Below are 21,575 nucleotides of genomic sequence, written 5' to 3'. Positions count from 1 at the left end.
AACCAACGGAGTACGCTTACACACATGTGTGTCCAATAAGAGCGAAGCGTACAATCGGCGTCAACTCTAGAAACCACGGGATCTCAGAAAAAGCTGAATATTTCCGCAGTCTGGATTCAGATTCGCAGTCTGAAGTAGCATATGTGAATGACCTAGCGTTGTTCAATCTTACTGGCCACGGTCACAAACTGCACGGCAATAAAGGTTTTTCGGACCTTGCGAGTTCTGTAAAACTTTGACGCCGGCTGTACAACCCTTAAGGCCAAACTACGTGTACGCGTGCCGGCGCGCGAAATATAGAGCCCACGCACCTCGCGCATGTGCAGAAGGTGCAGGCCAGATCGTACGCATCGAAGCGCAGCGCGAGCACAGATATCTAAGAAATAGCGTTGTCTAACATGACGGCACCCATGGCTCCCGCTTCAGCGGGATTCTCGTGATGGCTACGCTCTCACTCGCGTTGATCGCCCGCAACTATTGAAATGATTTTTCGGTTTCTCTAAACTCACCTAAAACGTTAGTTATGCGCGCATAGCACGTCCAATTTCTGAGATGTCTTGCGATTCCGGCGTCCATAGGCTTAACGAGACGTGTCCATATAACCAACAACGGGATGGTTGCTAATGGATTGTCTTTGCTTAGGTACGTTTGGCACGAGGCACCAGACGGCGCCCTGTCTTCTAACGTCTTCGTTACGTTTGCTTTCGCTTACGTTAAACTAAAAGCCTTGAAGGGACGCACACCGATACGTCCAGCAAAGGTGCTTGCGCTTAACGCACGTAAGGCGACAAACGCTATTCTAAATCTGTCTATATTCTCCAGATGAATATAGGTGCTCTGGCTGCACCACAAAAATACGAAACGAGGTGAAAATTGAGCTAAGTGGACGTGCGCTGGCGCGAGTCTTGCATAGGTTGAAACCGCCATTCCTCGCGAGGCGCGGCAAATCGCAAGACGCGCGGGCACGAGCTCTCGCGCGGCAGCAAGCGCACTTGTAGTGTGACCTTTAGACGTTGAAAAATTGTCGAAAATGGAATTGAATACCGGCCATACAGTTGCTCCCGCAAAAGCTTCTAAGAAGCTATTCTTTCACAGATTTAACGAAAAGCTTCATTTAATGCGTCAAAAGTCAGCAATTTCTGACGAAGCAATAAAGGTGTGTTCCAATTTAAAAGTTTCTTTGCTTCGTCCTGTTGTGATCCGCTACTCTATTACTCCCTTTACCGGTTACGGTAAGAAGCTATACGTTAAAGACAAGGGGCTTGTTTAAAATGTGGGTTACTTGGCCCAGTATTAATAGACATAGTCAGCTTCTTCATAAGGGACATTGCCAGCATTCTGTTGTTCTTAAGTGAATGTTGAGTATAAAAAATTATCGAGGTGAGCTGTAATGTATTACCAAGAGGCGCTAAAGGCCACAACAAAGCTTACTTACTGTAGCGAAGAAGATCAGGTGTTCCTCAACCGTGAGATCGTTGAAGAGTATGCTATTTTGGGGGCAATAACCAAAGCTCTCGCGGGCGTCCCTTGTGCAGGTCGTGATGTCATAGCCGCCAACTATGACGTTGCCCGCGCTGCATTTTGTGAAACCTGGAGATAAGCAAATCGACTGGTATATGATGTGCATCGATGTGATGTGACTTATAAGGAAGGAAAAATTCTGAAGGAAATACAGCAATACCTTGTTAATACGTATTTGGCAAGGAACATGACTCAGGTACGCACTAAGCGATGTACTAATTAACCGACAATGGCACATTAGCGGCTACTTACCCGCCGAAATGAACTACGGCCTAATTCTCACGCAAACACATACGCAGACAAGTTTTCTTTGTGAGCGGGCAGTAAAACATCTGAGATTTTTACTTGCCGCCGTGGCGGCGTTGAAGCGACGACGGCATCCTCAAACTCGGTAAGGCCGCCAGCCAGTTTCTGCATGAGGCTCCGCTTCTCTGCGAACGCCCTCATGACGGTCAGCGCAAGTTGCGCGCAGAATACGGAATGGCCATCACCCACTTCCACGTCGTGGGTGATGGCTATCGCTATCATCGCTATCGCTAGACGCTGGGAGAGGTGCAAGGAAGGCAACACTGTCACTGTCCGAAAACTCCGAAGGTGTAACAACATCGTGGCCGACGTCACGGAAAGCGTCAAAATTCAGTTGCTTCACATCGCCATGCCGCCCCAGTATCTCTGTAATGCTGCTGTCGCACTCTTGTGCGTCATTTTAGTGCGATAGCGTTAAAATGACGCAGGGCCCCGTGTCGCAGAAAATCCGGCGTCGGCATTCGGTGTTGGCGTAAGCGTCAGCGTCCGTGGCGGAGAAAATCATCCCAAACCACAGCGACCGCGCAGGCCATCCGCGTGGCGCAAAGTGTCAGTGAACGAAAATTTAATTCCTCGCAGTAGAAACCGTCAGAAACATGGTCAAGTACGACTTAACCACAACTTGCAGACATGGTGGCATCAGATTGTAATTTGAATGTACGAGAAAACATAATTCTGTTGAGAGGAAACTCAAACACAAACACTTTTTCCAGTATTTATACCATACCAACAGCGGCACGCTTGGGTAGGTTACTTTAGAAAGTCCTATCCAGATGGCACTCGCAGCCTCGCCAGGTCAAATTGGGACACGCGCGCGCGTCGGGGCAATAGCAAACAATTAATAAAATAATTATAAGAAGGTCCTAGGGCCTTCACATTTTAATATAAGACAACTTATATTGCCCATGAAAAAACGTCTTCCCAGCAATGCATTTCTGTTTAAACGTGAAGCTGACTTTAAGAGGATCGGCGTAAGCTTGGTCTTTGTAAGCTGGCTTTCCCACATTCTGTGTTACAGTGAAGCCTACTCAAGAAAAATGCGATGCGAACGGGGCCCGATAACGCTATCGCGTTGCACTCTTAAAGGCGAAGCTTAAGCGTCCTCCAATTTTTTCGACGTCGCCATTGCCTCCTTCACGCACAATAAATTTTGCTCATGCGAAGCAGTTTTGCACTTTCTCAGGCTTAACCTGCATCGACGAAGAAGGCCAGAAGGTGTATGGCGCCCATAAGGTCTATAGAGTATGTTATGCCGCTATCCACTAGCTGCAAACACCATTCTACGGAGCAGACACTTTTCTGTAAATCTGCTTGATACAGCGGATTACGCCCGGGTCAACAGGCTGGGAAATCGCTGTATTGTCGGGCGGCAAGAAGGGCAGCTTGGTGGCTTCCAAGTTTTCCATGCACCGACACGTCGTCAAGCACGATTAGGACTTCTCTTTGCTGCGCCTAAAAAACGCAGGTTTCGCTGGCGCACGGCCTTCAGAAAGCTGGGACATAATGCACGCTTATTTCGTTGTCTTTATAAACATTTGATGATAGACTCCTTTGAAGCAGCGTGGGTTTGCGTATTTCCTAATCAGCAAAACAGGCAGCTTTCCGCTTCCGGTCATGTTTACCCCGGGGCACGTAACTTTCCTATCGGAAACACTGTGCGCGGCTGCAGCATCCTTGACAGAAAAGCGACAGTACCATAAGAGCTAGAGAAAGAAAATATCCGCAATCCGATTTTATAGAACAAAAGCGGACACTAAAAACTCAAAGCTGCGCAAAGTAAGCATTTTATACCGTACAGTGAAAGCAGTGCGTGTGCAATATCAGCCCTGACAACGGCAGTTTGATGTCCAACGTTCCAGTGTACGCGCATCTACACCTGAAGCCTTATACCAAATATTGGGGTCTCACCGGTGACCATGTTTAGCAGCGTTGTCTTGCCGGCGCCGTTATGTCCGAGTAGCACCGTGACCTGGTTCTCGAAGATTCTCAGTGTCACGTCTTGGACGGCGTTGAGGCCACTGTAGTCCTAGAGGCAGTTCGAACAATATGCTTAGGTATAAGAAAAAGGGAGCCTTTTAAAGGGTCCGCTAATAAGAACTAGAAAAGCTGCAAACATCTTAGACAACACAAGGGACGGATACAGGAATCTCTGACAGAATTTCTTGAAGCAAGTCCCGTAAAAGAGGAGTTGTGTGAAATGTGCTGGGTATGCTGATTGATGATTTTTAACTACCAGAAGCAGCGCTGAATCTAGGACGTCGTAGCTGTAGGCGCTGCGCCTCTGCCTGCCCAGGTTTACTTACCAGTGCACTCAAAGTTTGGTACTCTAGTGTTTTTGCATACTCTCCTACAGACATTTGGCCACCACAGCCTGGTAAGAACATGCACGACATCGTTTTCAGCAGATACGGCATAGCTTCTGCTGAGTCACTTGCTGCTGGCGACTCCCACATTGAATCCGGGACCACATGTTCCCAACACTAACGCGTCCAACTTGGCGTCGATGTCCCCCGTCTTGCTACTTTACTTCTTCGCGTTGCCACATTTACAATCTCCCGAAAGGACAGCCACATTTGACGTGACGTAGCGGGATTTTACCCGCATTTACCTTGACGGGGTGTTCTTCCATGCCAGAGCATGCCCGTTTTAGCATCCACCAGGAAAATGAAATTACGAAGTTTACGTATCACTCATTGTAACCAACAATGCAGTGAGCATTCGCCTGACGTCTGACTTCAAGTCATGGAGGAAGGAACAAAAACTGCACAGATCACACGCACTGTAGCAATCAATGTTATGCGACGAACTTTGCAGATAGATGGCTATTCGACATTGTGTTCCGCAAAACGTGCAGGTGACCACCGCCTTTGTGTAAATTGAGTAGTTTGTGTGACGACCGCGGCAAGATGACAACGACGGTGACGACGATCGTATGGCGGCAACGTCATGATTCCAACTGCGTCCGTTCGACGCGAATTTCTACGACATGCCGATTGTCGGATTCTGCATAGGTATTGAAGGGGCGTTAGTGCGAGATACAAAGATTGTGACGTTGTGTGCGACTAAGCGTTATGCAGTCGTAAGGTATCTATGTCCATGTCGTGCAGTTCATGTTGAAATGACGATGGTATTTGTACTCCAGCGGCGATATGTTACAACGTGATGAACCTGGACCGATCATTAAGGTGGTTCAACGTCGCAAAGTTTCTAGGTAGCGTTAGCTGCCACGAGGAAAATACTGCTAGATGTGCCCCGGTCCCGGACATTGTGCAGTCTAGCCCTGCATCTCAAAGCACGAGCTGTCACGGGAAAAGAACAGGAGAATCTAGCACGTGACGCACGCGCCAAACATCTCGGTCTTTGGGACGAGGGGGTAGGCGAGCGATCGCACGTTTTTTTTTTATTTTTTTCGTTGACTGTAATAATGCCATTTTCTTTGGGATATATTACACATACCTTTACATCAAGGTGCCATTCGCTTTTTTTTTGCACCTGTACGTGATTTTCAACGGATGGACGGTATTCTTTTGCTCGGGCTGCATGCAGTCTAGCTTAATCTCTTGGCGTAAACACCGTGACAATAAAGGAAGATCTGTGCAGGAATATACTTCGTGAAAACGGTTGTCAAAGTGTGTGACGTGTATAAGGCGATTTATTGTGACGAAGACGTTATGTCAGTGTTTGATGCTCAAGACATATACGAGTGTGATGTCAGGTCACTAACAGGATTGTAGCAAAACAGGAAATAAAGGAGGAAAATTCACCGACGATTATGATACGTCCTAATGCGAAATTTCAGCTCAACTCTATACGCGTTTTCATTTCGCGATATATTGGCTGGCGCGGACAATCTCTCTCGTGCGGCCCGTACCAAACAGAGCGAAGTGTGGCGCGACTGCCTCGCTAATCCGGTGATCGCAAGAGGCAGTGCGTGGCTGAGGCGAGAGCGCGGTTCAGAGCAGCCGCCGCAGACAGACCTCCGCTCATGCAGTGCTTTGGTGACCAGACGATGCGTAGAGTGGCTCGATGCGCGCGCCCCCGCGAACGGAGTGGAGGCGAGCGAGCGCATCGACGAACCCGAACGACGCGCGCTACTCTGGCGCCATCTGGCAGCCATCATACCCATAGTCCGTCTTGCGCGGCACTACGTTTCTTCTCACGCTTTCGCCATACCCTCCTCCGCTTTCCCCCTCGTGGCTCCGCAGCACCCTCCTCCACTTTCATCTTCGCGCTATCTCCGCTCTCGCCGTCTTTGATGGCGACGCTGCGCTCCGCGTTCGCTCTCATCTTTCGCTGTGTTCGTGCACTCGGTTACGTCGAGGGACAATGCCGACGTTAACCGCAGCAACGGGCACCTAAGAGCTGCGCTCTAAATACAATTGTGGCCTAATGGTTAGAGCATGGGGCTGCTATGCTCGAAGGCAGAGGTTCGATTACCCTGTCTGGTAAGCATTTCCTTTTATTGTGGAGGTCCGAAGAGCCGCGAGACGTTCAGGTGACGCTTCCTCCTAGTTTCCTTCCTTCACGTTTCTTAGTTTAATCTGACAGCTCATACACAACATTAAGTCAAAACAACCGTGATTCAGTCAAAACAACAGCCTCTCATTCACAGTACTAGCGTTCTTACTAAGTGTGCTAAATAGAGCCTGCTTACTTTGCTGGCTTTCACGATGTCTATAGCGAATGGCATGCCCTTCGGTTCCTCTTGAAAGTTCTGCATCTCGGCCGTCGTCATGGCCGGTGGCTGAAGGGATACGACAGCTGGAACCCAGTAGTTCATCTGCATCGCGCGTTGATTAATTAGTTGCCAGCACAATGAGTGAACAACTTACTACACCAGAGTCGGCGCCTGACCGCTGCGTGTTGTACACGTTCTTTTCTCAGGCCAGGTAGAGATCAGTGGGCTTCCGCCACGCACGCTTTTATCAATCGTAGCATGGTAACTTTCACGAAGGCAAACAGTTTTATATTTAAGGATGGTGTACTTCAGGAATTCCTATGTGAATAAAGTGGGAACGGAGAAATAATGTTCCTCAGCATTCACTGCACGGAGTTCGATTAGGCTGTTGGCACATTTAAAAAAAAGGTAGAATCAGCTGACTGGTGAAAACACATTTTTAATTTAATCTATCGATAAAATATATTCTAGAAAATTGCAAAACTAAAAATAAAGTTGTCTCAAGTTTACAACACTGTATGTCACCAATAAAAAATACTCTTAACGCTGTAAGATTTCCACGTAAAGTGCAAAGTCTTACAACAGTTGTCCGTTTCAGATGCAATTCACAGAACTGCGATGTTTGTTTTTGGTAATTAGTTATGGATTTTGAGCGTCGTACTTCAGTATTTTTTTTTTCGATGGCAATTATATGGGCACTCCAGGTGAATTTTGGCCGTCGGCATTGGTGTCATCCTGAGGTTCCGTATAAAGTCGAAGTGTGATAAGATCGCGCCCCACGCGGCCTATTGCTGTAAGTGCGAAATAAAGCGTGGTAGGATGAGCCCAGAAGGATGGTGGCTGGATGCGCGTTGTCCTCCTGCGCGTCCAGTAATGGAAGTCACGAGACCAGTCGTGCGCTTAGGGGTGAGCGCGCGCCTTCTCAAGGCCGAATGTGGCTGCGCATGGCTGTCCTTACGGCTGAGCGCGGCTATATGACTGAGCTGTGTGGTGAACAATTTGTGTCTCACCGCCAAAGGCAAGGCGAAAGCCCGGACGTTAAAAAAAATGTCACAGTTTCGCCCTAAGGGCGAAGCAATGAATGCGATAGCAACACAGCAATGTCATACGAAGTAAGGGGAGTGGCTTTGGTAGCAATATGAATTGTAGTAAACATGAGCTGATTAAGTAAGCAGTTGTGCTGCGGCGTAAGTAGACCGACATGAAGAGAGACTCGATGACCACGAGAAGGCGCGTGTGAAACGGTGGTGTTGATGAGAAGCGCTTCCCGTGGGCAGCGCGTGCGAAGGGATACACCGTAGCGCTGCACTGCCGATCCGGGCAGCATTGCATGTGTAGCGTGCGTTGGAAAATGTGGCCCGACTCTTACTAACTGAATGAACAAGCGTGGTGTGAGCGCGCACAAACAAACATGAATAGATCACACTGAATGAATGCAGACGACTGTCAAAACGCTGGCAGCAAGCGCATACGCCGCAGCGGGCGAAGGTACGTGCGGTCTATCGCTTCAACAGAAACTGAGCGGCGCATGCACAGCGCATAAAAAGGTCAGAGCCGTGTGGAGATAAGAGACGGTGCGGCGGAGCGATGAGCGCGGTTGTTGGCAGAGTAGAAGTGCGCCCCCCCCCCCTCCCGCTTCCTTGCTTGCGCGTGGCAGATTGAGTGCGTTCGCTCTCCGTGATAGCGCGCGTTCCCGCACGCTTCCGCTCGGGCATACGGCGCGCGGCGAAGATTTTATCTATACGGAACCTGGCGGCGACGGCGACGGCAGAAATCCGGTTGAAGTGTCCATATAATTGCTATCGCAATAAAAGAAAAGTCCCAGTTTCGCCCGAAAGGCGAAGCATCAATTGCGATAGCAAATTAGTAGAGATCTATACCGCGTAAGGATAGTAGTTTTATCGGCTGTATAAACTTGGACAGATTCGCTTACTAACTGAATTAACAAGCATGGTGTCAGCGCGCACAAGCAAACATGAGTAGATCACACTCACCCGCCGCGGTGGCTTTGTCAGCTAAGGCGTTGCGCTGCTGATCGTGGGATCGATTCCCGGCCGCGGCGGCCGCATTTCGATGGAGGAGAAATGCAAAAACGCCCGTGTGCTTGCGTTGTAGTGCACGTTAAAGAACCCCAGGTGGCCAAATTAGTCCGGAGCCCTCCACTACGGCGTGCTTAATAATTAGAACTGGTTTCGGCACGTAAAACCTCAGAAAGAAGAATAGATCCCACTCGTTGAGTGCACACAACCGCTGCCAAAACGCTGGCGTGAGCAAGTGCACCTGCAGCAGCGAGCGAGGGTTCGTGCTGTCTATCGCTTCAACGGAAACTGAGTGGCGAAAGGACAGCGCATACAAAGGTAGCAGCCGTGTTGCAGATCGCTTTCAGGATGCGGTGCGCGCGACCGCCCACCGCCGCGCAAAGTACAAGTACGCAGTTGCTTGCAGAGCAGAAGCCGCACCCCCTCCCTCCCGCGCTGCCTTCCGGCTTTCCTCCTTTCGCCTGCGAGATTCCAGTTCCCCTGGCGCCCGGTCGCAGATACGCATTTGGTGCCACAGCACAACGTCGTCCCCCCCCCCTCTCTCCCTCCCATCCCCCCACGGCCTTTCGCGCAACGGAAGACGTCGCGTTTGCTCTCCGCCATGCGTACGCTCCCCTGTGAAAGCGCGTGTCTCTCGCGTACATTCACGGGCACATATAGCGCGCGACGACAATTTTATCACCCTTGGACTTTATGCCTAACCTCACGGCGACGGCGACGACGATGATGTCTGCGTAAACTTCACAATGCTGTCTCCCTTCAACAAGCGGGACGGTTGAGCTTCGTGTCTGCATGCACCCTTTCTTCTCCTCCTGGGCGAGGGAGACACCAGCGTAGTCTGTGTGTGCGTGTATACGCGTGAGTGCCTTTTCTTTTGCTGGCTCAGTGGCGGTTAGGAAATGCGTTGAGCTGTCTTCCATGTACCGAACGGCGGCCGCAAGCGTTGAGAATGGTCGTTCTCATGTTCAAGAGCGAGGGCGTTCCAAAGACTCCATAAAAATTGGAGGACCCTTAAGCTTCGCCTTTAAGAGTGGAATGCCATAGCGCTATCGGGCCCCATTCGAATCGCATTTTTCTTGAGTATGCTTCACTGCAACAGAGAACGTGGGAAAGCCCCCTTACAAAGACCAAGCTTACACTGATCCCCTTAAAGTTGGCTTCACCTTTAAACAGAAATGCATTGCTGGTTTTCCAGGGGCAATATAAGTCGCCTTATATTAAAATATGAAGGCCCTAGGACCTTTTTTCATTATTGTATTAGTTGTTTTATTAAATGTTTGATTAATGCGTTTTGGACACGCTTGCGCGCGTTCAAAACATATTCGGCAGGTTAAGTCCCAGGAGGAGAAAATAAACTTTATTGAAGACAAGGGGCCAATTTGACCAGCCAAGGATGCGAGCGCCATCTGGCCATTATAATGCCACCGTTGTGAAAGCGAGTGTTCGCGGTCATTGAGTGAGACCTGCTCATGATTGCCTCTACGCAAGTGACACCATGCATCTTAATTCAATTAGTAAGCGAGTGTTTACTGCAATTCATACGGCCAATAAAACTACGAACCTTACTTCGCGTAGTTATCTACTACTTTGGTATCGCAAACAGTGCTTCGCCCTTCCGGCTTAACAGCGACATTTACAGCGAAGCGGTCTATGGCTCGGGTTCTATGCATTTTTCTTGTACGTCAACACACCTGCGCGTGCAAAAACACAGCTCCCTAATTTGATGCAAAGTCTGTTCATTCTATGCAAATATGATCATTTGGATATACAATTTCAGTAGATTAGTTATCAATGGGCACCATCTTCAAAATCTGTAGACTCTCATGCAGATAATAACGGTTCCTCAAAGATTTCCCACTGTGCGACCCACGTCGGCCATGTGTACGCTCGCACCACCCTCTCTTTGTCGTCATTCCAAGCGCTCGCGTGCTTGGTTTTCTCTGGCTCACCGAGTGGGTGGTACTCTTCCACGCGAATGTGTGCTGCCGATCAAGGCCACCGATCAAAATAAAAGTGTGTTTGCATGTGTCTTTCTTCGGAATGACCGCCGTAGCCGCTGAAGAGAAATAAAATTTGCTCATACCTTTGATCGAAATTCTGTGTCACCTCTATGTTGTGTGCTAAACTTCTTCGCTGATAATCAACATTCATAGAGGTGGAATGGCGCGTGGTTTTTCTTTAAGTTTGCAATTTTAGGTAACCTTTTAAACAACTGGAGCCCCTAAAATACTGCTTCCTATAGCCGACAGACTTCAGCGTTGCCTCTTAATGCAATGAACATTATTCATATTGCTTCAGTGGTTCTCTAATGAGAGTAATTCTGCGTTTCACATGCAATTGAATAATAAAATCTGAATTAAAGCTTCGTGGTTTGAACACAGCAGCTATATTGCCACGCGTCTTCAAAAGGGGGCTGACCACGTTTATTGAGAGCGGCTGAGCTCTGGAGAAAACGGCGGCGAGAGCTAGCTATCGAGAGGGGCGGTTAGCACGCGCACTTCTTTCTTGCGCCTCTGCGCTTGCCCTATTCCCTCTACTACAGGTGACATTTCCCCCCTTCCTCGGAAAGAACATCGGCTCGATGCTCAAGAAGTGGTGTGGGAAAGAAAAAAAAAACAACAAAAAAACACACGCTCAATGAAGATGCTCGCGCACAGAACACCGCGAGAGCTACAGCAGCGTAGCTAGAAACAGTTCTCTACCTCTCTAGAAACGGAGAGGTAAGTGCATTAGGCGCAAATGGGAGCGTAAAAATCACGAACGCGCAACGTATGGCTTCATGCGTACGACGTGAACTACGTCAGAACTAGGTGGTTGTCGACGCCGTGTTTGCGCCGCACTGTCTGGAACGGCTTCATAGTTCACGTCACTAATGCGGCGCAGCACTTTGTAGGGGCCAAAATACCGGCTGAGCAACTTTTCACAAAGGCCACGGCGGCGAACAGGGGTCCACACCAACACTTGGTCTCCGGGACTGTAGCGCACTTGCCGGTGACGGATGTTATGGCGCCGTGCATCAGCGTGTTGCTGCTCACCGATGTAAACCGCGCGAGCTGGCGAGCCTCCTCAGCGCGCTGAGCAAATTCTTCGGCGTCAGTAGTTAGGTGCTCGGCGTCGTGGCACAGAAGCATAACATCCAGCATCGTCTGTACTTCGCGGCCGTAGACAAGGCGAAATGATGTGAAGCGCGTTGTTTCTTGTACGGCGGTATTATACGCGAAGGTCACATAAGGCAGGATACGATCCCATGTTTTGTGCTGTACGTCGATGTACATAGAGATCATGTCTGTGATGGTCTTGTTTCATCGCTCCGTAAGGCCGTTGGACTGCGGATGGTAAGCGGTCGTCTTTCGATGCCTGGTTTTGCTTAGTTGAAAAATTTCGTCCGTGAGCTGTGCCGTGAATGCTGTTCCTCTATCTGTGATAACAGTGGCTGGGGCACCATGGCGCAATACAATGTGACACATGAAGAACTGCGCTACCTCAGAAGCCGTGGCTCGTGGGAGCGCCTCTGTCTTGGCATAGCGGGTTAAATCGTCAGTGGCAACAATCACCCACTTGTTGCCGTCGGTTGACAGAGGAAAAGGCCCAAGAACGTCCAAGCCGACTTGGTCGAATGGCTTATGAGGTGGTTCAATGGGCTGCAATAACCCGGCGGGCTTTAGGTGTGGTTACTTTCGTCGCTGACATTCACGGCAGCCTTTAACATACTGCTTGACGCTTGCCGAAAGTCTGGGCCAGTAATACATCTCGTGCACTCTAGCAAGCGTTCATGAGGAGCCGAGGTGGCCAGATGTAGGCTCGTCGTGGCAAGCGAAAATAATATCGTCCCGCAAGTCTTTGGGAACTACTAGGAGGTAGGCTCGGTCATTCGGGCGGGCGTTCTTCTTGTACAGCACATTGTCTCGTAGACAGAAGGACGTCAAGACGCGACGTAGATGGCGTGGTATGGTTGTTTGACGCCCCTCTAATTGGTGGATGAGAGGTCGAATTTCAGCGTCGTCACGCTGCGATTTGACCAAGTCCGACGTAGTAAGGGCGCCTACTTTCGTAACACTTTCGTCGTCCTCTGACTGTCGACTCACAGATTCGGCGGGAGCACGCGACAACGTGTCAGCGTCTTCGTGCTTGCGGCCAGACTTATAAACTATGGTGACGTCGAATTCCTGTAGCCGCAAGCTCCACCGTGCCAGCCGTCCTGAAGGATCGCGTATGTTCGCCAACCAACATAGGTGGTCTGTTACCACTTTAAAGGGACGGCCGTAGAGATAAGGGCGAAACTGCGTGATCGCCCAGACGACCGCGAGACACTCTTTTTCTGTAGTAGAGTAGTTCGCCTCGGCAGGGGACAGCGAGCGGCTAGCATAAGCTATTACTCTTTCAAGGCCGTCTTGACGTTGGACGAGTACTGCGCCAAGGCCGATGTTACTGGCGTCAGTATGCACCTCGGTGTCAGCCTCTTCGTCAAAATGAGCCAGGACGGGTGCTGACTGCATGCGTTGTCGTAGTTCAGCGAAGGCCGCCTGTTGCTCATGCGTCCAGGCAAATGTCGTGTCATCCCTGGTAAGGCGAGTCAGGGGTTCCGCAATATTCGAGAAGTTGTCGATGAAGCGGCGATAATACGCACACAAGCCCAGGAAGCGTCGGACGGCCTTCTTGTCGCCAGGAGGAGGAAAAGCTGCTACAGCGGCAAGTTTGTCGGGATCGGGTCAACTCCTTTAGCGCTGACGACGTGTCCGAGAAAATTGAGCTCTTCATAACCGAAGTGACACTTTTCTGGTTTAAGCGTCAGATCAGCCGATCGGAGCGCTTCGAGCACATGCCGCAGGCGATGAAGATGTTGCTCAAATGTTTCAGAAAAGACAACTACATCGTCAAGATACACCAAGGCAAGTCTGCCACTTCAACCCAGCGAGGACAGTATCCATCATTCGCTGGAAAGTTGCTGGGGCTGAACACAAGCCGAAAGGGAGCACTCGAAATTCGTAAAGGCCGTCGGGAGTCCCAAAGGCAGTTTTCTCGCGGTCTCGTTCGTCGACCTCCGATCTGCCAGTATCCACTTTTCAAATCGAGTGACGAAAAGTACTGGGCACGCCACAGTCTACCTAACGAGTCGTCGATACGTGGCAGTGGGTACACGTCCGTTTTGGTTACGTTGTTGAGCTTCCGGTAGTCGACGCAAAAGCGTAGCGTTCCGTCTTTCTTTTTGACAAGAACGACCGGGGACGACCATGAGCTGTTGGAAGGTTCGATCACGCCGTCTTCAAGCATCCCTTGTATTTGCGTACGAATCGCTGCGCGTTCCTTTGCCGACACGCGGTAAGGCAGCTGGTGTATCCGGCGTGCGTCGTCGCATGTGATGATCCTGTGCCTTGTAACCGAAGTCTGGCGTACCTTAGACGAGCTTGCGAAGCATGCCCTGAATTCAAGCAAGAGCTCGTACAGTGCTGCCTGTTTGTCTGGAGATAACTCTGAATTAATGTCGACGTTGCCCAGTGACTTGTTAGCTATCCTCACTGGTTCAGGGGCAAAACATTCAGCAACGTGTTCTATTTCTTCGGCAAACGCTATCGAAGTACCACGGAAGAGGTGTCGGTGCTCGTTACTAAAGTTGGTGACTAGCAGCTTAGATCGGCCATCACGAAGCTGTAGCACACTCCTGGCTGCACAAACACCTTGCGTCAGTAGATGCGGTAAGTTACTTTCTGCGACCACTCCACCTTCGCGCATTCCACCGCACATCACTTCGACTAGAACACTGGCTCGTGGAGGAAGCGTAACACTTTCGGCGGAAACACGTAGGGCGTCGTCACGTCGTTTGTCGTCGCTTGTGTCGATTGCTTGGTCGGCTGAGAAGGTGACTACACCTCCCTGTAAGTCAGTAACAGCGCCGTATTCCTGCAGGAAGTCAACTCCGAAAATGACGTCGCGGGAGCATTGGCGTAAGACAAGGCAACTCGCCACGAATGTCGATCCTCGAATTCGAACTCTTGTCATGCAGGATCCCAGTGGAGTAACGACGTGACCGCCAGCCGTACGAATCTGCGAGCCATGCCAAGGGGTAGTTACTTTCTCCAGAAACGTCGCCATTTTGCCGCTTAATATAGAATAGTCCGCTCCGGTATCCACTAAAGCGCTAACCGCGTAACCGTCGATCACCACCGGTATGTCGAGCGAAAGCCGGTCATTCCGTTCAGCTGCAGTTGATGTCGGACCGGTACCCTTCTTTACTCGAGTCGATAGGAGGTCTTCAGCGCGTCGACTGCCAGCGGCCTCGCCCCCAAAAGTCGCTGTAGTTAGTTTTCCCGGCGGGTACTTGGCGACCGTCCGCTCGAATACCGCTGGGGCGATGGTGAAAATCGCCTTGGCGACGGCGAGAGTGACTGTCGCCTGGTAGGCGGTGGCATGCGTTGCTGAGCCAGATAATCCTCAATGTCCTGAGGTCGTTGGCCCAGTCGGGGTGGCGGCGAATAGGGGGAAAAGTCCCGCAACCCGAGGCGTCGGTATGGGCACTGGCGGTACAAATGATCTGCCTCACCACAATGGAAACACAGAGGACGGCGATCCGGAGTGCGCCAAACGTCTGACTTCCGAGGGGACATGCGTCGATCACCGGCGTAATGCACCGGTTGCTCTTGCGGAAGCACAACCGGAGAAGCGGCATGGGGAAACGGTGGAGGCGTGCGTCGTTCCTCGATGTATGGCACCGGTTGGGCTGGTGGGAGTGCAACCGGATGAGCGGCCTGAACAAACAGCGGCGGGGACGAAGCAGGCTGTCGCATACCTTCTGCGTAGGTCGCTCGGTGGTGTACAGAAGGTGCAGGCGCGGTGTTAGGAAAAGAAACGGTGGACCGGAGCGCTTGGTGCGCTTCATCTCTTCTAACACTCGCAATGGAGCTCACCGTGGCTTGTGGGGTGCCGTAAACCTTCAGTATCTCTTCGCGCACAACGGTGCGGATGAGGTCTCGAAGATTGTCATTGTGGCTTCCGATGGCCGTCGACATGTCCGTAGTCGCGTTCACTTGCCACTTGTAAACGTTAGAGCGCTGCTGAAGCATCTTCTCCATACTGACCGCCTCGGATAGAAATTCGGCGACAGTCTTCGGAGTACTGCGCACCAGACAAGCGAAGAGCTGCTCCTTCACCCCTCGCATCAGGTGACGCAACTTCTTGTCCTCGGTCATTCCAGAGTCTGCTCGTCTGAAGAGGCGCGTCATATCTTCGACGAACGCGGTAACGCTTTCGTTGGGAAGCTGGACGCGGACCTGAATTGCTCGTTCGGCTTATTCGCGGCGATCAGGACTGGCGTAAGTGTCCAGTAGATGACGGCGGAACTCGCGCCACGACGTCAGTTGCTCCTCAAAGTTTTGAAACCATGTACTCGCGCCGTCCTCGAGGCAAAAGGAGACATTCCTACGTTTAGTCGCGTCGTCCCATTCGTTGTATTCGGCGACGCGCTCGAAGTCGGTCATCCAGTCTTCGACGTCTTCGAAGACGTCGCCATGGAACGACTTCGGCACCAGCGGGTTCTGAAGTGTATACCGGTTCGTCATGCACGTTCCATACCGGTTGGGGTAGTAAGTACTACGGTGTCTTCAGGGGGCAGTCCCCGGATCCTGCGGCTGGTCCGATTGACGGGAGTATGGACTAACACAGGGCTGGTGTTTCTGCTTCCAGGAGGAGTCTGTGGCATGATTGAGAAATACCCCGCACCTCCACCACTTTGCCACGCGTCTGCAAAATGGGGCTGACGACGTTTATTGAGAGCGGCTGGGCTCTGACGAAAACGGCGGCGAGAGCTAGCTATCGAGCGGGGCGGTTAGCACGTGCACTTCTTTCTTCTTGAGCCTCTGCGCTTGCCCTATTGCCACCACTACAGGTGACACGCTTAAACCAGAGAAATGCCACTTCGGTTATGAAGAGCTCAAGTTTCTCGCACACGTCGTCAGCGCCAAAGGAGTTCGACCCGATCCCGACAAGCTTGCCGCTGTAGCAGCTTTTCCTCCTTGAACGAGTAATAGCCTATGCTAGCCGCTCGCTGTCCCGTGCCGAGGCGAAATACTCTACTACAGAAAAAGAGTGTCTCGCGGTTGTCTGGGCGATCACGAAGTTTCGCCCTTATCTCTACGGCCGTCCCTTCAATGTGGTGACAGACCAACATGCTCTATGTTGGTTGGCGAACATACGCGATCCTTCAGGACGGCTGGCACGGTGGAGCTTGCGGCTACAGGAATTCGACGTCACCATAGTTTATAAGTCTGGCCGCAAGCACGAAGACGCCGACACGTTGTCGCGTGCTCCCGCCGAATCTGTCAGTCGACAGTCAGAGGACGACGACGGCTTCCTGGGCACCTTTACTACGTCGGATTTTGTCAAATTGCAGCGTGACGACGCTGAAATTCGACCTCTCATCGACCACTTAGAGGGCCGTCAAACAACCATACCACGCCATCTACGTCGCGTCTTGACGTCGTCCTGTCTACGAGACAATGTGCTGTACAAGAAGAACGCCCGCCCGAATGACCGAGCCTACCTCCTAGTAGTTCCCAAAGCCTTGCGGGACGATATTCTTTTCGCTTGCCACGATAAGCCTACATCTGGCCACCTCGGCTCCTCACGAACGCTTGCTAGAGTGCGCGAGATGTATTACTGGCCCAGACTTTCGGCAAGCGTCAAGCAGTATGTGAAAGGCTGCGTGAATGTCAGCGCCGAAAGTCACCACCCCTGAAGCCCGCCGGGTTATTGCAACCCATTGAACCACCTCATAAGCCATTCGACCAAGTCGGCTTGGACATTCTTGGGCCTTTTCCTCTGTCAACCGACGGCAACAAGTGGGTGATTGTCGCCAATGACTATTTAACCCGCTATGCCGAGACAGAGGCGCTCCCACGAGCCACGGCTTCTGAGGTAGCGCAGTTCTTCGTGTGTCACATTGTATTGCGCTATGGTGCCCCAGCCACTGTTATCACAGATAGAGGAACGGCGTTCACGGCACAGCTCACGGGCGAAATTTTTCAACTAAGCAAAACCAGGCATCGAAAGACGACCGCTTACCATCCACAGTCCAACGGCCTTACGGAGTGATTAAACAAGACCATCACAGACATGATCTCTATGTACATCGACGTCCAGCACAAGACATGGGATCGTATCCTGCCTTATGTGACCTTCGCGTATAATACCGCCGTACAAGAAACAACGCGCTTCACACCATTTCGCCTTGTCTACGACTTGAAGTACAGACGATTCTGGACGCTATGCTTCCGTGCCACGACGGCGAGCACCTAACTATACTGACGCCGAGTAATTTGCTCAGCGCGCTGAGGAGGCTCGCCAGCTCGCGCGGTTTACATCGGTGAGCAGCAACACGCAGATTCACGGCGCTACAACATCCGTCACCGGCAAGTACGTGCGCTACAGTCCCGGAGACCAAGTGTTGGTGTGGAGCCTTGTTCGCCGCCGTGGCCTTTGTGAAAAGTTGCTCAGCCGGTATTTTGGCCCCTACAAAGTGCTGCGCCGCATTAGTGACGTGAACTATGAAGCCGTTCCAGACAGTGCGGCGCAAACACGGCGTCGACAACCACCTAGTTCTGACGTAGTTCACGTCGTACGCATGAAGCCCTACGTTGCGCGTTCGTGATTATATGATGGCTAGTAGATGGTACGTTTATATGATTTGACAAGTTTTCCAACTTGTCCACAGATTGCGACTTCTATTGTATTTTGTGGTCGTTTTGTTACGTTCTATAATCTCGCAGTGTTCCTGTACAGCGATTAGGTGCGTTGTGCTTACATATAAATTCGTGTAATATATTAGTAATATGTAATTTACAATCCATAGTACGTTCCCACAGTTTTTAGATGACTTTGTCCTATTCAGCAGTTCTGCAGATTACTTGCCACAAATTATTGATAACAGTAGCCGACGAAGTCTAAGGGTAAGGTTGAAGATTAACATGCAGAAGAAAAAGTAATCTTCAATAGCCTGGCAAGAGAACAAGGATTCATGATTGGCAGTCATTGTCTAGAATCTGTGCAATATTACGTTTAACATGGGTACCTGATGGCGAGAAGAAAATTTACAAAGAATGAAAATGGGTTGGAGTGCCTACGGCAGACATTACCAAATCATGACCTGCCACTTACTGCTATCCTTGGTCAGAAAAAAATGTACAATTATTGCTTTTCACCGGTACTAACATAAGTGGCAGTAACTTGGATCTTAAGATATAAGCTTGGGAACAAGTCAAGGACTGCGCAACGAGCGATGAAACAAAAAATGATCGACGTAGCTTTAAGAGACAGAAAGCGGGCGGTATGCATTAGAGAGAAAACAGGGGTAGCCAATAATCTGGTTGACATTAAGAAAAATAAATGGAGTTGGGTAAGCCATGTTATCGCGTAGGGCAGATAACCGGTGGTCTATTAAAGTTACAAAATGGGTGCCAAGGGAAGGGAAGCACAAGATCGGTAGCAGTACTGCCAACTGTGGGGAAAATTTTCCATACTTAGGTAGTTTATACATTCTTCAAGGAAATAGGGAAATTTCTCCAAATCGAAGAAAATTTCATGCCAACACATTAAAACAGCAAAACTGCTGACGTTTTGTTTTCACTAACTTGCAAATTACTTTCGCGTTAGCATGTGAACCAAGGTAAATACATCTGGTAGCGAAGCTTCCATAGAAGCCCATACGTTCAAAACATGGTTGCTTACCGGCGGTTCATGGGGCTTAGCGCCATCTGTGTGAGGAGGGAACACTTCCGGCGGAAGAAAAAATAATTTGACGTCATATCCGTCAAAAACAGAAGTGACGCCATTTTCTGATAGGCGCGAATTTTGTTTTTGGAGGCCTGCCATTAGAGCTGTATATTCAATTGCCCCGCCATTCGACTTCATGGGCGTTTCAAGTTTTCAGCGCGAAAAGCGATGCTGGAAAAGATCAGCCGTACGGGTGTCGAAATCGCATGGCTGCACAGAACATACTTTCTTTGAAGGCCGACGAACGCTTTGGGTGTAGATTGCGTAGACTGCTCGTCCTTTCGTCGGACGCCAAGCCCGTCGGCCAGCGCTGTTGCACGAAAACAACTAAAATAAACAAGTATCTGACGGTCGCAACTCACTACTTTTGACAGCACAGGTTAAGAAACAATAAATCTACCCGCGTAACCTAATTCAGACAAACGATCGAAATGCAAAACAACACAGCATGTGAGGGGGGGCGTATTGTAACAGGTGAACTTTACGAGCGCGCCTTTCCACGCACTCCTAGAGTTGCATGACATTGCAAGTGATAGCGGCGTCAACGCCCACCGCTATCGATGGGCGCTCTCACGGTGGTTCCTGAAAAAAGGTATTTATTTATAATGATCTAGTAAAATACAGTTGTATCTTTTCTCGCCATGCGTATATAACATGAATTAGTAATTTTATTTTCGTTGAATGAATCTAACTGCGTCTCCTTTTAATTTAAAAGTGCTTTTTTGCTTTTCTAGTGTTTATTCCCTGCAAACATAGTCGCCCTTCAATCGCTGCTCCCATAACCACCCTTGCTGATGTCGGTGACAATTGGTTCTGAACCGCTTTTCGCCCGAAGCTTCGCGACCTATGTGGATCGACCTTGTGTGAACCATGACTTTTGATGGTAGAGCAGCGCAATGAACCCGTCTCGCCCAGTAAACGATAGTGTGTGCATGCCTATAGGCCTTTTTAACGAAGTACTGTTCTCTTCCTGTGATTATGCCATTCGTACCACTGACTGGGCTGTCAATGTCTGTCCTCTCCGAGACATTTATCTGTAAACGGCGTAACAAACGTATGCTGCAACACCAAACAAAGCAGCATCAGTATATCTGGGCGTAGCGGATACATAAACCTAGCGCCAAGTACGACAATACGGTCGTGGCGCTAAACATCAGACTACGCATGCGTATACTAAAATCTACAGGGAACTGCCCATAGCCAGAAAACCTTGGACAGAGTCCCAGTGGACCTGTGCTTGACGGAGTTTTGCTTTGGAGGCAAGATAAAAATAAGCCGTGTACCTTCATGCATCGCTGCAAATGACGCGAACGTGCGTAAGCGTGGTGGCGCTACATCAGTAAACATTTTCAGAAAAAATTATTCATATCTTTCACACTGATGTCACGAAGTGGCGCACTGTTTCGACACACAGTCTGATCGTCCTTACAATTCCAATGTAGGCTCCGTGTAACCTCCGGCACATGGGTCTAGGTGTAAAATAGCTTTGGGCAACATCAAAGTATTTACGTGCTGTTGTCTTCTACTGAACATGGTTTCGTGCAGGAGATTGTGTTGTTAAACAACTTGCATTGCGACGTCATTCCAGCTTGCGTCCCATGATTTCATTATTTGAATATTTTAAAACCAGCTTCCAAAGAAATTTAAACTATAAATTTGCAGTCTACCTGAGCAACCCAAACAAAATTTCATCATTACAGAAATTCAACTGACAAATGCAGCAAACACGTTTTGCAAAAATCTAAGGAAATCTGGGAAAACTTCTTATCCGAGTTAATGGAAAACCGACGTCGGAGTTTGGCAGCACTGATCGGCAGAGAACTAGGGGTTGCGATGAAATTAGAAAATGTGCAGGCATAACATGTCAGCTGGCGCATCGCAAGGGTAATTGGTGATTGATGGGAGAGGCCTTCGTCCTGCAGTGAAAATAGACTGATGACGATGACGATTATTATATAATAATGATGATATTGCGCTTTACCAATGAACTTATTTCAATTGCTCGTTGAAAAATGTAGGTGCAACTTTTCACTAACTTCCATGGCACATTAGTAACGTTCGACTTTCTTGGACAATATTTATCTATTGTTATCACCATCGTTGCTAGAACAGTGTTTACGAAAATTTACATTCACAAAATGTTCTTTGTAAACGTATTCGACGCAAATGCTTCATGATTGCCTGCATCAACACTGCTTACTTCACTCATTGGTTCGGTAAGTCTCCAGAGCGCCAAAATTCTTGGCATCTTTCAAGGCGTGCGCAGTGCG

At 49.8% G+C, this 21,575-nt stretch overlaps 1 protein-coding gene across 1 annotated transcript in view; it reads right to left on the bottom strand.

Annotated features, from left to right (window-relative positions):
• Positions 1–21,575, bottom strand: part of LOC119440331 (retinal-specific phospholipid-transporting ATPase ABCA4-like) — a 139,998-nt gene that overhangs the window by 87,766 nt on the left and 30,657 nt on the right. The window contains exons 8-10 of the mRNA XM_049662870.1: positions 6,482–6,607; positions 3,736–3,853; positions 1,436–1,590 (exon numbers count right to left, since the gene is read on the bottom strand). Coding sequence (XP_049518827.1) covers positions 1,436–1,590; positions 3,736–3,853; positions 6,482–6,607 — 399 coding nt within the window. The remainder of the gene's footprint in view (positions 1–1,435; positions 1,591–3,735; positions 3,854–6,481; positions 6,608–21,575) is intronic.

The sequence above is a fragment of the Dermacentor silvarum genome, chromosome 2 (genome assembly GCF_013339745.2).
Source record: "Dermacentor silvarum isolate Dsil-2018 chromosome 2, BIME_Dsil_1.4, whole genome shotgun sequence".
Classification (NCBI taxonomy): Eukaryota; Metazoa; Arthropoda; class Arachnida; order Ixodida; family Ixodidae; genus Dermacentor; species Dermacentor silvarum.
Note: the sequence above shows the minus strand (reverse complement) of the source record. Positions and strands in the feature narration are given on the sequence as shown.